The sequence below is a fragment of the Kazachstania africana genome, chromosome 3, assembly GCF_000304475.1.
Source record: "Kazachstania africana CBS 2517 chromosome 3, complete genome".
Taxonomy (NCBI): domain Eukaryota; kingdom Fungi; phylum Ascomycota; class Saccharomycetes; order Saccharomycetales; family Saccharomycetaceae; genus Kazachstania; species Kazachstania africana.
This window is the reverse complement of record NC_018942.1, coordinates 185,295-202,771: the sequence shown is the minus strand read 5'-3', so window position 1 is coordinate 202,771 and position 17,477 is coordinate 185,295. Positions and strand designations below refer to the sequence as shown.

The 17,477-nt window shown below is 35.5% G+C and overlaps 8 protein-coding genes across 8 annotated transcripts; 5 read left to right on the top strand and 3 right to left on the bottom strand.

The window, feature by feature from the left end:
* Positions 1 to 776: 776 nt before the first annotated feature.
* ARG1 (argininosuccinate synthase) lies at positions 777 to 2,039 on the top strand (the record flags this gene model as incomplete). The annotated part of the gene is made up of 1 exon (XM_003956180.1): positions 777 to 2,039. One exon carries the CDS (start codon positions 777 to 779, stop codon positions 2,037 to 2,039), a length of 1,263 nt encoding a protein of 420 aa, XP_003956229.1.
* A 334-nt stretch (positions 2,040 to 2,373) lies between these two features.
* KAFR0C00980 (dipeptidyl-peptidase III) lies at positions 2,374 to 4,479 on the top strand (the record flags this gene model as incomplete). Its single annotated transcript, XM_003956179.1, has 1 exon — positions 2,374 to 4,479. The coding sequence occupies one exon, from the start codon at positions 2,374 to 2,376 to the stop codon at positions 4,477 to 4,479; it is 2,106 nt and encodes a 701-aa protein (XP_003956228.1).
* Positions 4,480 to 4,751: 272 nt separating this feature from the next.
* On the top strand, positions 4,752 to 5,675 carry GPM3 (phosphoglycerate mutase family protein GPM3; the record flags this gene model as incomplete). The annotated part of the gene is made up of 1 exon (XM_003956178.1): positions 4,752 to 5,675. One exon carries the CDS (start codon positions 4,752 to 4,754, stop codon positions 5,673 to 5,675), a length of 924 nt encoding a protein of 307 aa, XP_003956227.1.
* Positions 5,676 to 5,879: 204 nt separating this feature from the next.
* On the bottom strand, positions 5,880 to 7,109 carry KAFR0C00960 (uncharacterized protein; the record flags this gene model as incomplete). Its single annotated transcript, XM_003956177.1, has 1 exon — positions 5,880 to 7,109. The coding sequence occupies one exon, from the start codon at positions 7,107 to 7,109 to the stop codon at positions 5,880 to 5,882; it is 1,230 nt and encodes a 409-aa protein (XP_003956226.1).
* A 456-nt stretch (positions 7,110 to 7,565) lies between these two features.
* THI20 (trifunctional hydroxymethylpyrimidine kinase/phosphomethylpyrimidine kinase/thiaminase) lies at positions 7,566 to 9,242 on the bottom strand (the record flags this gene model as incomplete). Its single annotated transcript, XM_003956176.1, has 1 exon — positions 7,566 to 9,242. One exon carries the CDS (start codon positions 9,240 to 9,242, stop codon positions 7,566 to 7,568), a length of 1,677 nt encoding a protein of 558 aa, XP_003956225.1.
* A 233-nt stretch (positions 9,243 to 9,475) lies between these two features.
* Positions 9,476 to 12,838, bottom strand: KAFR0C00940 (uncharacterized protein; the record flags this gene model as incomplete). Its single annotated transcript, XM_003956175.1, has 1 exon — positions 9,476 to 12,838. The coding sequence occupies one exon, from the start codon at positions 12,836 to 12,838 to the stop codon at positions 9,476 to 9,478; it is 3,363 nt and encodes a 1,120-aa protein (XP_003956224.1).
* A 246-nt stretch (positions 12,839 to 13,084) lies between these two features.
* CDC15 (serine/threonine protein kinase CDC15) lies at positions 13,085 to 15,895 on the top strand (the record flags this gene model as incomplete). Its single annotated transcript, XM_003956174.1, has 1 exon — positions 13,085 to 15,895. One exon carries the CDS (start codon positions 13,085 to 13,087, stop codon positions 15,893 to 15,895), a length of 2,811 nt encoding a protein of 936 aa, XP_003956223.1.
* A 202-nt stretch (positions 15,896 to 16,097) lies between these two features.
* Positions 16,098 to 17,297, top strand: KIN3 (serine/threonine protein kinase KIN3; the record flags this gene model as incomplete). Its single annotated transcript, XM_003956173.1, has 1 exon — positions 16,098 to 17,297. One exon carries the CDS (start codon positions 16,098 to 16,100, stop codon positions 17,295 to 17,297), a length of 1,200 nt encoding a protein of 399 aa, XP_003956222.1.
* Positions 17,298 to 17,477: the final 180 nt, after the last annotated feature.

Genomic DNA, 17,477 nt, shown 5'->3' with positions numbered 1-17,477 from the left:
ACAGCTCTTCTTCTTTGAAGAGAAATAACGATAACAAACTTTTAAAAAAATAAGAAAGATAACAAAAAATCCACGAATAAACTAATCCAATTCTAATTGTACATTATTTATATAGATCCATATATCTAATATTATATTTTTTTTCCAACGAAATGCTAATCTTGTCAAATGAATGCTTTTATTAATGTTTTGATTGTGCTATTGACAGTGACAAGAGATATATTTCAAAAGACTGCGTAAAACTACCTCATTGAAAAATTCCATTCTAATCACTATGAAATTGACTACAGAGGAACTGTATTATTTTGTCAGATTTCATTGATCCTAGTTTTCTAATCCAAGTTTATACATCAGCTCAATTCGTCGGATGCCCTAAAGAACATAACAATAGTATACACAGGTAGGCATGGCCCCATCTGACTCTTACTATGATCTATGACAGATATTTTCAAAGTTCTGTACAGACTACGTTACCATATTACGCAGAATATGACTCATCGCTAAATTTTTCACTTAACGGTCACCGCGAAAAAGTGCCTTCGCTACTGTTTTCACTTAACAGTCATAGTCTTTTGTTGACTCACAAATGCGGTAATAGTTATTTGAAATCTCATCAATTCAAATAGTATAAATACTGGCTCTTAATTAATAAAGTAAGATCTTGTTTCCATCTTTAATTACTTTCTATTCCATTCATATAATCAGCAAGAATTCAATATTCAATCAATTGCAATCACTCACAAAAAAACACACATATACTAATTATAACAATAAAAATGTCTAAAGGAAAAGTCTGTTTAGCTTACTCTGGTGGTCTAGATACCTCTATTATCTTAGCCTGGTTATTGGAACAAGGCTATGAAGTCATCGCATTCATGGCAAACGTTGGTCAAGAAGAAGACTTTGCCGCAGCTGAAAAGAAAGCTTTAGCCATTGGTGCAAACAAATTCGTCTGTGTAGACGTCCGTGAAAAATTCGTCACTGATATCCTATTCCCTGCAGTTCAAGTCAATGCTGTCTATGAAGACGTCTATCTATTAGGTACGTCTTTAGCAAGACCAGTCATCGCTCAAGCACAAATTGACGTCGCTGAAAAAGAAGGCTGTTTCGCTGTAGCTCACGGTTGCACAGGTAAAGGTAATGATCAAATCAGATTCGAATTATCCTTCTACGCTCTAAAACCTGATGTTAAAGTTATTGCTCCATGGAGATTACCAGAATTTTTCAATAAATTTGCTGGCAGAAAGGACTTATTAGATTATGCCGCTGAAAAGGGTATTCCAGTCACTCAGACTAAGGCAAAGCCATGGTCCACTGATGAAAACGAAGCTCATATTTCGTATGAGGCCGGTATTCTTGAAGATCCAAACACTACCCCCCCAAAAGATATGTGGAAATTAATTGTTGATCCAACTGATGCTCCTGATAAGCCACAAGATTTGTCCATCGAATTTACTAAAGGTCTCCCAACTAAGTTAACTTACTTCTGTGAAAAGTCTAGTAAGGAGATTTCTGTTACTTCGCCCCTAGACATTTTCTTAGCTGCCTCTAATTTAGCAAGAGCCAATGGTGTCGGTAGAATCGACATTGTGGAAAATCGTTACATCAATTTGAAATCAAGAGGTTGTTATGAACAAGCTCCATTGACTGTTTTGAGAAAGGCTCATTTAGATCTAGAAGGTCTAACTCTCGACAAAGAGGTCCGTGGAATTAGAGATCAATTTGTTACCCCAACCTATTCGAAATTATTGTACAATGGCTCTTATTTTACTCCAGAATGTGAATATATCAGATCTATGATCAAGCCTTCGCAAGAAACTGTAAATGGTACGGTTAGATTAAGCCTCTATAAGGGTAATGTCATTGTTCTCGGCAGATTCTCTAATACCGAAAACCTTTATGATGCAACCGAATCCTCCATGGATGAATTAACTGGCTTTTTACCAACGGACACTACTGGTTTCATTGCCATTCAAGCCATTAGAGTTAAAAAGTATGGTGAAGCTAAGAGAAATAAAAATGAAAAATTAACCTTGTAAACTGATTTTATAGAATCTTTACCTTCGCATTATTTTATTTTTGTATCTGTATATAATATGCTTCATCGATAAAAAATTCATTTCGATTATATTGCATTACCTCTCATTTGTCTTACCTTAAATTCAGACCATGAATTTGGAAAATATTACTGTCAAGCTATTGCATGCTTAGTAAAAGCCTTCTAACCTTAGATATATCAATTGTTACTATACAAGAGTTCTGTCATATCATTTATCAAAGCAGTGTGACATTTCGAGTTTATAAGCTGTGAAGAAAAAAAAGATAAAAAATTAAATTATCTACTTCACAAGACCTACAAGACAAAAATCAATAATGAAAGAGGCACAGAGTCAATATTACGCTGATCATGATGCACCTTACAATATGTTGTCAGTGAAGAGAGAATATTTCCCACAATTGACCTCTCAAGAACAAAAATATGCGCATTTTATGTCGAAGGCATCCCATGCTGGTACAAGAATTGTGCTTAGACAAGTATCTTACGAGAGTGAGCCGATTTTCGACTTGATAATGAGAGTAAATGCAAACTTAAATGGAAAAGAATACTCTGATTTACAGTTAGAAGAAAACGAAGCTGAGTACTATCTAGATTATGTGTCACAATTCTTATCAAATTTAGGTAACTACAAGTCTTTCGGTGATTCAAAGTTCATTCCTAGATGTTCTGAAGAATCTTTCTACAAAATAGTGGAAGCGGCTAACATAGATTTGAATGGACCAGTAGAAAATTCTCCATTCAATAATGTCAAGGAATTGATTGAAAAGGGTATTTATTACATAGATGAAGACATTGCCTTGCTAGGTTTCCCTTCAGATGGTCATATGTCTTCTTATTATCTAGGTGATCCAATTACTCTACAGGATATGAATGTATTGAAAGAAGAGCTGTTTGCAAAATATTCAATTTTACCAGAGAATACAAGGATTAATAAAGTTAAAGACAATCTCTTTGAAGTTTGGATTGCCTCTCAATTGTTAGAAAACACAGTTTCTGACTCTTACCCAGATGAAAAGATTGCTTTGAGCAATGGTGCTATAGTAAAGTTCAAATTCGGTGATCATTCTCGTGAAATGGGTCTAATCGTCTCATTCTTGCGAGAAGCAAAGGAATATGCGGCCAACGAAACCCAAGCTAACATGGTTGAAGAGTATATTAAATGCTTCAAGACAGGATCTTCACATGCCCATAAGGAAGCTCAAAAGCTTTGGGTCAAAGATATATCGCCAACTGTCGAAACAAACATTGGATTTATTGAAACCTACAGAGAACCTTCTGGTATTATTGGTGAATTTGAATCTTTAGTTTCCATACAAAATAAGCAACGTACCGCTAAGTTTGCAACAATGGTCGAAAATGCCGAAGAATTCATATCACTATTACCATGGGATAAAGATTATGAAAAGTCAAAGTTCAATCCTCCTGATTTCACTTCGTTGGAAGTCTTGACTTTTACAGGATCTGGTATCCCAGCAGGTATCAACATCCCTAATTATGATGATGTTAGATTAACTATCGGTTTCAAGAATGTTTCATTGGGTAACATTTTAAGTGCTGCAGCAAAAGCGTCTTCGAAATACCCACCAAGTTTCATTAAAGATAGTGATCGTGCAATCTTTGATAAATATCAAAGTAAATCGTTTGAGGTTCAGGTTGGTATCCATGAATTGCTAGGTCATGGTTCTGGTAAATTATTGATGGAAACTGCACCAAACGAGTTTAATTTCGACATCAATAATCCACCTTTGGACTTGCAAGGTAAGCCTGTCAAGACCTGTTACAAATTGGGTGAAACTTGGGGCTCCGTTTTTGGTTCTCTTGCCGGTGCGTTTGAAGAGACTCGTGCTGAAGTTGTTGCAATGTACTTAATAACAAATAGGAAATTACTGGATATTTTCGGCTTCAAAACAAAAGAAGAGCAAGACAATGTCATTTACGCGGGTTACTTACAAATGGCAAGGGCAGGTCTAATGGCACTTGAGTTCTGGGATCCAAAGACTCAAAAATGGGGTCAACCACACATGCAGGCAAGGTATTCTATTATGAAAACATTTTTATTACATTGTTCGGCAGAAAACTTTTTGAATATTGAATACGATGCTGAGAATAACGATCTTAAGATTTCCATGGATAGATCGCTCATTGAGACGGCGGGTCACGGGGCTGTCAAAGACTATTTGACACACTTGCATGTCTTTAAATGCTCTGCAGATTATGCACGCGGTAGCGAATATTATATCAACAGATCCACAGTTACTCCGGAACTCGCAAAATTCAGGGATATTGTTATAGCTAAGAGACTTCCAAGAAGACAATTCATCCAGGCCAATACGCGTCTCCTAGATGACGAGGTCCAATTGAACGAGTACGAGGAGACTGCACTCGGTATGATCCAATCTTTCGTCGAACGTGAGTTATGAGAATCACACACGATAAACCTGTTCAGTAATAAGCTACAAGTTCTAATGGCTTTTTCTTAACTAATCAATATAAAGCTTTGGGATGCGTCAAAATGTTGCCTGACTATTTTTCCGTGTTAGTTTTTCCTTGCAATTTGTAAGGAAAGGGTGATAACAAAAGAAAAAAAAGTTCAGCCCATCAAGTAAAATTATATAAGTAAATAGTTCATAATTCTTTCGAAGCTTTAGCTCGGTAACACAGGTGTAGTAAAAAGCTGTAATTTGCTGACGAAATGACCGCAGAATTGGAAACCTTCAAGATATTTTTGTTGAGACATGGTCAAAGTGAGTTAAATCATGAAAATATATTTTGCGGTTGGATTGATGCCAAATTGACTGATAAAGGTAAGAGTCAGGCACAACATTCAGCTGCTTTAATTAAGGATTATTGTGAACAAAACAAAGTACCATTGCCTGAAATAGGTTTCACTTCGAGGTTGGTTAGAACTCAACAAACTATGAGTGTTCTTCTTCAAGAATTAGGATTGAAAGGTACTAGCTCCGTCATAAGTGGAAATCCAGATACTTTGTCCAATATAAAGATGGAAGATTTGCGTAAGGATCAGGGTACAATACCCGTATTACAAACCTGGAGATTAAATGAACGTCATTATGGTTCATGGCAAGGTAAGAGAAAACCTGAAATTTTAAAAGAATACGGAGATGACCAATACATGTACATCAGAAGAGATTACAATGGGAAACCTCCTAAGGTCGATTTGAAGTTAGAAATGATCCAAGAAACAAATGAGCAAGGCTCTTCGACTGGCTACGATTTTAAAGAGCCGAACAGACACTTGAAATATGGTGATGAAGAGGCTAACAACGAAAAATTACCTGCTGGTGAATCCTTGGCAGATGTTGAAAAAAGAATCAAACCATTTTTAAACGATGTTGTGTTAAGACTCGGCAAAGAAAATGGACTAAGTTCTTGTTTGATTGTGGGCCATGGTAGTTCAGTTAGATCACTCCTAAAGATAATTGAGAACATATCCGATGAAGATATAAAGGGAATTGATATTCCTAACGGTATCCCATTGGTTGTCGAATTGGATAGACACACCTCTACATTGGTAAGAAGCTTCTATTTAGACCCAGAATCTGCCAAGATTAATGCTGAAAAGGTTCGCAAAGAAGGTTTTGAAAATAATCCATAACTTCTAATTTTTTCTTTCAATAATGGTGTGTCAAACTTTTTATTATGATCTGATGATGATTTTTTTCAAACTAATATGTAATTTATATTTTATGACAATTGTGATAGATATGACCGAAGGTATTCAGCTTTCAAAAAAGTGAAGAATATTTTTACTTTCTTTTATGTGTATGAATTTCTTTGTATATATACGACGACACTCATTTCATGTCATTATATACTCCAAGTTTTTTCTAGCATATTGTGTAAGCTCTTGTCGTTTCTCTGTGGGCAAACCTTCATGTTTAAGTTTTATATGTCTTGTCAATGCATCTAACCTCGAGAAAGTCTTTTGATAACCTATTTCTCCATGAGTTCTGATACATTCTAAACATCGAAATACAGATCTTTTCTTTGCATGAACAGTATTTTGATGCCTTGTGAGATCGTATGGTCTTGAAAATTCTTGAAAGCAAGGCTTATTGGTTACTGTATTGACCAAAGTACATTTAAAAACTTCGTCTGAACATATGGCGTTGGTTACTTTTCCACCTGTTGGAGCTGTACAATCGGTAAACTTTTCTGAAGGGGGTATTATTCCTGATTTCTTAGATACCGTTGTGGATATGGGCATGACGATGGAGGTTGAGGTAGTAATTAAATCATTGGTGTCATCTAATACTGGGTATGATAAAAAGTTTGAAGAATCTGAAGAAGCTGACGACTGCATGAAAAGTTTTGGAATAGCATCTTCATGGTTAGCGTTTACAGAAGTTGAGACGTAATTTTGATGTGCCAGTAGAGTAGTTTCACTTTCAAAAGCACATGTAACTCTCTCAGTGTCACGATCAATATATGAGCGTTTCGTTTCAGGCTCATGAGGGTCCTGACAGTCTTTATTCAAGCTGGAAATACCCTCAAATTCATATATTTCACCCTGTTGGTCTATTTCCATGCTGTCAGGTGAACATAGCACTTCTGAATTATTCATGAGTTCAGTGGCTTCACCTTTCATTGATATAGCTACCTCTTGGTTTGAACTTAGCTTATGTCTTTCGGAATTTAAAATTTCACTATTTGTGTTATTAGAAAATTTACCTGTAGTCATCACAGTGGGATCACCATATTTCTTGAATAAATTGGTCACGATCTTCTCAGGTGAAAAAATATCCTCTGTATTATCGAGACATTCTTCAGTTTGAAGAAAATATGTTGAGTTATCCAGGGGCAGTGTCACTTTCTTGACATAATTATCAGGCTGCAATATATTATCATTTGAAGAGGAATTGGGTCTAAAATCAAGTAAAGACGATAATGATGAGGAGGATGAAGATGCAAAAGATTTTTGATAGTGTGAAAAGTCACTTTTACAGTTTTTCTTCAAAACATAAAAATCCTCATCCAGAGTGTTAGTAAACAATAAGTTGCTTCTATAAGTTGATTCGGTCGATGCCATCTATAAAATATGCTAGAATATGGTACTCCTTTCTGCTATCTATGACGAATAAAACACTTATAGGCTGGTCAAATTTATTGGTCTGACAAATGTGCTTCCCCTTGAATCAATTCAGTCGTGAAAAGAGTAATAAAGACTGGATAATAATCGTCCCGATATAGAATTTGATTACGTATCCACAGCAGCTTCCAGGACTTTTTGCTTGTATCAAAGCTCTACGACTTTAGAAATAATGATTTTATGCCTTTGTTCCCAAGGATTTTTCTCTCTGATCATGAAAAATATCTCTTTCAATATTACACTGCAATTCAAAGTGAAAAAACAAAAAAAACACTGAAAATAGATCAACGACAATTACCTAAAGAAGAAAACAAATTATGCAAAACAAGTCTTGATCGCCAAATAGATGATCTCTATTGTCACGTCGTTAGTTTATATAGGTTACAATATATACAATTAGTTATTCTCTGGGGAAAAGTTCAAAGCAGAGTCCCAAAATTTAGTTTCAAGTTCGCAAACATCAGCATAGATTTGTACCAAAGCCTCGACATTTTCGGAGGGATAGGTTTGCAAAACGTGGTTCATGAGAATTTCACCATCTTCCATCGCTTTACGGTACCATTCTGATGAATACACACTCAACCAGTCCAGATACAAAGGATTTTTGGTTGAAATCGAATCTTCGAATGTATATAATGCATGGCCATATCCCATAAGACATGGTGTCAAAGCAGTAACCAGTTCTTGCCAGTTACCTCTCTTAGCAACATCGTTGAAGTACCTTGAATAGTTTTTCAAAGCTGTACTTCTTGAAATGTTGTCAAAGTACTCAGATTCCGTCACGTTGAAATGATTTTGTAGTCTTTCTCTATGATGTTGCATTTCATTCTTGACACCACCTACAATAGTCAATTCCTTTTCCATATCTTCAAATGAAGGCATCTTACTTGCCGCTATACAATGCACTCTGGCGTAATCAATGAGGTATGAGTAATCTTGTTCCACAAAAAATTGAAATTTTGAAGGTTCCAAAGTTCCATCAGCTATTTTCTTGACGAAATCGTGTTTGATATATGATTGCCAATGAGGTTTTACTCTTGGGTGTTCTTGTAAATACTTGACAAAGCTTGGTTTCTCTAATGGTTTTCCAATACCAATATTATTGGCCAATTTCATAGAATATTTATCTAAAATATGATCCGCTTCAAAACATTCATCTGCAATCATTTTCTCGAGTGGTATTTCTACGGCATAAATGTGATTAATTGGTCCATTTATCCTTACATGATCTTTAGTGACATCACAGCCAATAGCTACCGCGTTTTGTACGTATTCAATCCCACCGTATACAGCTTGAGGTAGAGAATAACCACGAGCTAAGTTCGATGCAATGGAGGAAGCCAGAGAGCATCCAGTACCATGCGTGTTAGCGGTATCGACATAATGGCCCTTGAATACAATGAACTTTTTTTCTTTGCCAAGTAGCAGGACATCAGTGATATATTTTTTATCGCTAGAGTCCCATGGTATGTGACCACCCTTGACTAACAAATTTGAGCAACTACAAGCTGACATCACCTGTTTAGCTAGCTGAAAAACATCATCAAGGTTCCTGATATTCCTTTCTTCGCCAATTAATTTAAAACATTCTGGGATGTTTGGAGTCAATAGTGTTGCCCAAGGAGTGATTTTTTCTTTCATTAACCCAACTAGCTCGTCTTTTGTTAATGTAGAACCAGAAGTGGCTACAAGAACGGGATCGATCACTAGCTTAGGTAATTCATCGAGCTTTTCTAACTTTTCATTTAAAGAAATAATCGCATCATATGTTAACATACCGGTCTTTATCACATCACATTTCATATCTCTCAAATTATTATCTAAAATTCCACTTATTATGCTCTTTGGAATATTATGAACGTCAAAGACAGAGACAGGAGTCTGTACAGTAACTGCAGTGATACATGTTTCAGCATAACATCTATGTGCTGTTATAGTTTTCAAATCTGCTTCAATGCCTGCTCCACCACTACAGTCAGAACCAGCGATGATTAATACAGTGGGTAATTTTTCAGAACGATTTAGTGTTAAATAAGGTGGCGGTGTGTTGATTTGAATAGTCTCGTAAGGCATAATAATTGGTCACAATGGTTCGTCTTCCAGCAAGTCTAGATACATCAATAATTTCATCCTAAATTTTTTTATACCTAGATATATATATAGATGTACTCTGCTTTGTTCTTCGAACTATTTTCCGGATCAATATTGAATTATCCGACATGATCTAGTATTCCAATAATTTTCTCGATGGATTATGCAAAAGAAAATGATATTTTTATATAGACAATAAAGTATATGACAAAGGTTCAGAAGATATCATCGCATGTGTCCCACGAATGTGTTTGTCTTGATTTCCAATATTGTTCATCAAATTTCCAAAAAGGTTCGTGAGTGACGGGATGTGCTTCTTTTCTGAACCATTTTGGTTGCCATTTGATATTTTGAGCCTCTCTTTCTCTACGTATAGCTCTCTGTTTCTCTTCCAGTCTATACTTCTCGTCAGCTGCCTTGTCATATTCACCGTATTCCATGGCTCTTTGATCCGGTCTCAATCTTGAATCAGTTGGTGCAACCCATTTCAAAAGTTCTGGATTTTCATCGTTTAATGATATAGCGTAAGAAGTCAAATTGAAGGCAACATCTGGCATTCTTTTGTTAGCCTTCCATACCAAAAATTTAGATCCATCATATTTAGGATCTGCTACACTAGAATCATCTAGTCGCAGTGATTCTACATTAAGTTGATCGGAACTTGAGTTTATCATTTTTTTTGCATATATCGATTCATTCCAGTGCCCCCCTAAGACCCATTGTTTGACATTATCCTTATCGTAAATTTCACCTCTTACTTCAAATGCTCCTGCAGATGTCCATCCTCTTGCCTTATAATGTAAGAGACAATAATCTCCAGTGGCATGATTATCGATTCTAACGTCACCACAATTGTCAACCTCTGGCTTACCCATTAAAATACCGATCACTGCATTATCTGGCTTTTTGAAACTATATGTTTCCTGTACGTTAAGATTATCCGGTCTTAGTTGAATGAACCACTTACCCAAATGTAGCACGTTAAAGGATCTACCATTGAATTTTGAATCAACGTTACACTCACCATAAAAATCCCATTTGGGGGATTCAGTCCATGTGGCACAAATTGGGGGATGATGTGAAACCTGTTCAGTGAAAAATCTGTATGATTCGTCCTTATTTACGTACTCGAATGTTTCACCGAGTAAAGGATTAAAAGGTTTGGCCACTCTATTGATGGTAGATGCATATGGTGACGCGGTAAATACTGCTACGTAAAGCATTCTTAGGGTAGAGTCTTGAAACCTTGTTGCCTGGCTCAACAATGATGCATATTCTAAATCTTCTGAAACTCTTTGTAGCATGGATGTAGGTTCGTTGAACGAAACCGGTAAAGCAATTTTGGTTAAATCTTTTCCAACCATCGACTTTAATACTGACCACAAACTCACTTTTGGTCTGTTATCTTTATCCAGCTTTAAAGTCTTTCTAAATTCTTGTTCATAACCTTTAAAGGTCTGATCAGTTTCAAGCACATCTAATATTGCAGATTGTAGACCAGTGGTCACCACGGTTGAACTTGGTTCAACAGCTTTTTCAGAAAAAGCATCCTCCTGTACTTCTTCTCCAAGATCTTTCGAAGTAGTAATATCTGCAATCTGGGTACTAATACTGTCGGCTTCTTCTGCATCAAAAAATTCATCTGCGTCTGTGTCCTCTTCATCTTCTCCTTCACTATTAATATATTTAACAATCTCTCTCAGTGTCTCGTTATTTGCTTCATCTGCTGTATTCCTTGACGAGGTTTCGGCAGTAGTTTCTAAAAGAGTCTTCAGTCTTTTCCTTTCTTTGTCCAAATTTATTAATTTTGTATCTTTTTCAACCAGCTCAAGCTCTAATTCCTTCATAGATTTGATCCAGATATTATTAACATCATATTGTTTACTTAACATTGATATCAATTTCTTGTCACGTTTATCACCTAAGGAATTCAATTTTTCAAAGTTGGAAGCTAAGGTTATCAAAGAATCACTGATAGTCTCAAAAAATTCATTTCCAGGAGATCTATCAGTGGAAGCCAAAGTTGTTGACGTCACCAATTCACTTAAGGATGACAATTCTAAGGAAATTGATTCTTTTAAGGTGTCTAACTTTTGCTGGTAAGGTCCATATGTTATTTTCAGATCTTCACCGTTATCTAATTGCTGAAAGTTGAACATTTCATTATTTGTGAAGTCAACATCTTCTTCTTCATCAGAATAGAGTTCCTCAGAGACCATGGAATCTTGTTGTCTGGTTGATTCATCTCCTGTTTTGGTCACATTTTCCGTAGTTGGCCTTTCTTCTTTTACAGAAGAAGCCGGGGTGATAATTGAATTCAAGTCATTAAGAGGCGCATTATTCGAAACATGATCATAACGAGATGATGTCAATTCTTTGCGTTTATCTTTTGAAAATCTTATTGCACCTTGAATAGCCCAAACCCACCTATTGGTTTCCACCGGATGATTCCCCTTCAAATGCCAGCTTACTGAATTATTACTATTGCTTATAATTTCAAATTTTAATTTCTCAGATGAATCCAGATGTAACGTGCAGTTTGAAACGTTCAACGAACCTCTACAAGCATTTGCCGTATCATTTTGATCTATATAATAAGAAAGTCTACCATCTTCACCAAGTACAAAATATCGCAATTTGTAACCCTGTGCAAAGTTTGTCCATTTTTTAAGATAGCCTTTCATTGTAGGCTGCATTGGTATTTTGACGTTAGAGTCTGTGACATCAATCGCATTACCACTACCATCAAAATCGATTACAGGTTGTTCGGTAGCGGCTTTTTCAAGCATCTTTTTGAGTTCCATATCAATGGCCATCCTAGTTGTGTTTGAAGGTGGCATACTAGAATCTGCAGATGCGCCGTCATTATTATTTTTGATTATATCTACTGGTAGTCTTCCCTTTGCATCACGTTTAAATGGGTCAGATCCATGTTCTAGTAGCCAGTTACACATGATCACATCCCTTTTCTTTACGAACTCGTGGAGGACAGTATCGCCACTTTTTGGGTCGATACCATTGATATCTAACAACTGAGCGTTTCGTTGATTGGATAATATAGATTCCAAGTGCTCAAAATCTCTGTTATTGAAGGCAAGTTTGAATGCTGTAGCAATTTCTGCAATGTAAGTAGATTTTTTGTATTGCATCAATTGTGCGATATTGACATCTTTACACATTTCGAATGCTTGTAAATTTAGCTTATTCACAATGCAATCATTGATATTTGGCTGTTCTAGCAAGAACAGGATGACATCGAGTCTAGATTGTGCTGCAGCCAAGTGCAACGGCGTGTTACCATTATCATCCTGTTCGTTGATTTTTATTATCTCCCTGAAGTCCTCTTTGCCGACTATATCCTTGATCAATTGGAGTGGGGTCTCGACCTGAATAGCATAGTGTAGGATCAATTTCTTGGTTTGAATAACATCTGGATTGTCTCTGGGTTTGAATTTATCGTTTATAAGAAGAACTAACTCATCATATTTGCCCTTTCTGAGACAATTTAACAATTGTAATTTCAGCAGAGGCCTACTTAACGGCGTATCACCTGTGTCAGTAATGTGTTCGCTCGACATGACAATCCCAGTGTACTCAGTCTATCAATCTATCGATGTCTATATGTCTTACTTTTGTACAAAATATTTTGATCTTTCAAGTTTCATAAAGCGAATTTCCAATTTTAGATATTTGAAATTGTACGATCAGTGAAAATAGATCAATCATAATATATATTCGATATATTTTCAATTCTGCTGTTTATTTCATTGATATATTCTCTGGTGGCTGATAATTAAAAAGGAATTACCATTTTGAGTGAGAACATGGTGCCTTTCTCAAAGATACAAGATCAAGTTAACGTGACACCAGCACAGCAAACAAATGAGAGGTCCACAAATTCAGTATCTTATCAATTGAAGCAAGTTATTGGGAAGGGTTCATATGGTATCGTCTATAAAGCTATCAATAGGAGAACGGAACAAGTCGTTGCTATCAAAGAACTATATTATAATAATGATACGGAGCTTCAAGATATCATGGTAGAGATCGATTTATTAAAGAATTTAGACCATGTTAACATCATAAAATATCATGGTTTTATACAAAAACTGTCCAATTTGTACATTATTCTCGAATTTGCGTCCCATGGTTCTCTTAAAAACCTAATGATGCAAAGACCTGAAAAGCATTTGAATGAAAAAGAGACTAGAATATACATCAAGCAGACTATAAATGGGTTAGTTTATTTGCACGAACAAGGTGTTATCCACAGAGACATTAAAGCAGCTAATTTACTTTTGGATGCCAGCAATACCATCAAGTTAGCAGATTTTGGTGTATCCACCAGTGTGGCTAATTCTGCTATGACATTAGCTGGATCATTAAATTGGATGGCCCCCGAGATTATTACAAACAAAGGTGCTTCTACTTTGAGCGACATCTGGTCTCTTGGTGCTACTATTATAGAGTTATTGACAGGCAATCCGCCATTTCATAAATTAATGGATATTAATATATATTACGCCATTGAAAATGATGTATTTTTACCACCAGAAAATCTTTCAACCAACTGTCAAAATATTTTAAACCTTTGTTTTCAGAAAAATATGTTTAAGAGACCTTCAGCAGTTTCGTTGTTAAAGCATCCGTGGTTAAAAGATATTACACAATCAACTCAACTTCCTGAAAATTTAGACTTTAAATCTGCAAAATTTCTACAGTTTAGAGAAGATTTTGAGAAGGATGATCTCAATTGGGATGACGATTTCATGGATAATCAAAATTTACAAAATATCAAACCATCTGTTGAATCTAGATCTTCTTCTCCCGTTAAGGATAATCTATATCTAGACACATTCAATGAAAATGACGGAACCATTCATGACGGGTACCATTATTTACAAAAACTGAAAGATAGAGAGAAACTTAAATCAACCATATTAAGCATCCAAACTATATTTAAGGATTGCAAAACGGATCATATTTTAAATGCTTTACTACCATTGCTGAAATGTAGTCCAGATCATACTGATATAGTAGTGTCAATTTTATCTTTTGATTTTGAATACAACAATGCAAAATTAAGGAATAGATTGGTGGAATGTGGTGGAATACCCTATATTATTAATAATGAGTCCATCATCACGACTTGTTTTCTTAAAGACCGCACATTTCCTTATAAAATTCTCTTTCAATGTGGAGTCATGAATAATAATAATATTAATAAATTTAAAAATAATCCTCAAGTTTATTTTCGTTTGCTATACAAATATTTACAGGCAACCTCGCTGTCATTTTTTTACAGCTGGTGTGAGTCGAATTTGGATTGTGAACTGATAATGGAACATATACAAAATGATAAGAAAGTACAAGCGATTATTTTGCGTCTGGCATCTGTCGACTACGAATCACATTGGCTTCTTAATAAGCTTGTGCCACTTTTATGTCAACAAAAAAATCAAGATTCGTTTTACTCTTCTCAAGTACTGTATACTATTCTAAAGTCCTTAGCATTTATGACCCAGCACTCCCATTGTACAATTATGCATGATAACGACGGTGACATGAATGATGGTAATTCTCTTAATTCACATTCTTCAAGTAGCTCACCCACAGATAGAACAATATTGATGACGCCTTCTCCTCTCAAATTGAATTCACCGATCAAAAGTAACTTTAAAAATTTTGGTGATAGCACGAGAACTTCCAAGATAATACTAAAGGATGACTTTGAAAATTGGCTGCTAGGCTTACTAAATCATACGACCCTTTTTGTTAATGATAACGGTGATACTTCGACTACTGGCTCGAGCACTAGTAGTAATTCAAATGTTGTCAATATCAAAAATAACAATAACAATAATAATATTCATGTTTGGAAATATTTTACCAAAGTTTGCCTTAACACTATTCAAATAAACAATAAAAACAGGTCATTTGCCAAATTATTATTTCAAAAACCGAAGTTTATGAGCTTGATCAATTACATTTTAGACCAACACGAATTAGTGCCAAATAAAATGGCAACACATCTAGCATCCGTTCTTCAGCAGTTATTGAATGTATTGATCGAGATCGTGAATCTCAATACGATACATCCGGATTTTGTCCATTTAATATTACGCTTTCTCCAATTCAAAGACTTTATATCTGGAGGTATAGAAATTGTTGTGAAAATTCTATCATCTAGTAGCACACTCAGTAAGGAAAACATGAATTTAATTACATTGAAAGATTTGACGGATGCCTTTTATAAATTCGAAGCCAATAATATCAACTTCAACTCATTTTTGGGGAAATATACTAGGTTATGCAGTTTACAAAGGAAATACTCGTTTTTGAGTGGGCTTTCGAATGAAATAATCATGCACCCAGGTTTTTCAAAAGACTTTAAGGTATTTTTCAAACTATATGAAAACAGTCTATTAATTCAAATTGAGATATTGAAGCTCTTGAAAGGTTTGTTTGTTACATGTGATATAACCGACCCCGTTGTAGAGAAGAACTATAAAAAGCTCGTGAAGTTTCTGAGTGCCAATTGGGATAATAAATCTAACAAAGAAACCAGACAAGTCGGAAAGGATTCAGTTTTAATCATACAATTATGTAATGATATTACCAATTTATATAAATGAATGCCATTATGCTCACATATATATTCAATATTTCGTACTATTTTACTATTTTGTTTAATTACTGACGCCGTCGCTTCGCTATGTATATTATACTTTTACTCATTTTGGTAAAAGATCAAATCTCAGAAAAGCTCAAGATGAAGAAGACTTAAAAGTGAACAAATAGACCATTCAAGCTAAGGAAGCCAGCGTGTGCCATAAGATGTATAGAAGAGCTGAGTGTAATTCAGAATATGAGGTTCTCGAAGAAATAGGTAGAGGATCTTTCGGCGCAGTGAGGAAGGTTATTCATAAGGCTACCAATACCACCATGGTTAGGAAGGAGATTAAGTATGGACATATGAATCATAAAGAAAGGCAGCAGTTGATATCAGAATGTAAAATTTTATCTCAATTGAATCATGAAAACATTGTCAAGTTTCATTCGTGGGATTTTAACGAAAGATTGCAAGTTTTATATTTGTACATGGAGTATTGCTCAAACGGTGATTTGAGTCAGTTGATATCTTTGTACAAAAATGAGCATAAGTATATTCCTGAACAAATTATTTGGGTTATATTAACGCAGTTACTACTCGCGTTATATCGTTGTCATTATGGTGAGGACCCAGCAACCTTGGTCACCATTTATGACAGGATGAAACTACCCAGTGGGAGCAAGAATATTGTGATACATAGAGATTTGAAGCCAGGTAACATTTTCTTGGATGGGAATAAGAGTCGAACTAATAACAGTGCAAAAAATGGCAGCAGTGCAGTGGGGACAGTGAAACTCGGTGACTTTGGCCTTGCCAAAGCTTTAGGAAATAGCATTCAATTTGCTACCACATATGTGGGGACGCCATATTACATGTCTCCTGAAGTATTAAGAGATCAACCATATTCTCCACTGAGTGATGTTTGGTCATTGGGCTGTGTAGTCTATGAGATGTGCTCGTTGCACCCACCATTCCAGGCTAAGAACTATAGTGAGTTGCAAAATAAAATCAAGCTGGGAAGATTCGATAACATCCCCGAATACTACAGTGACGGTTTAATGGCCATAATAAAATCGATGATCAAGACAGATATGAATGATAGGGCTTCAATATTTGAACTATTACAGGATATACAAATAAGAACAACGAGAAAGTCATTACAACTCGAGAAATTTGAACGAAATCTACTAGATTATGAGCAAGAACTAGTCAATATTGAGAAAATTCTCGAAAAGCAGGCCATAGATTATGAAAGAACCGTTATGCAATTGAAAGAACAATTTGGAGAAGCAGTAGAGGAACGAACACGTGAGGTCTTGAATGGTAAGAAGATAGGTAAAATACCTGATTCCATAATCTACAGTAATGAGTACAATAAGAAGCTATATAAGCCAGCATATCATTGGCAAACTCGATACAGATAAAGCTATATACAAAGTGATACTACAATGTTCAGTGTTTGCAATGTTTTGACATCGCTCATTCTGCGCATCGCAATGTTTCTTCCTGGGAAATTTTCAGTTGATTTTTGAAACATGATACGGCAAGAAATTTCTGTCAGCAAGAGCAACAAATAGATAACATCCTATACCTGACATCTTTGT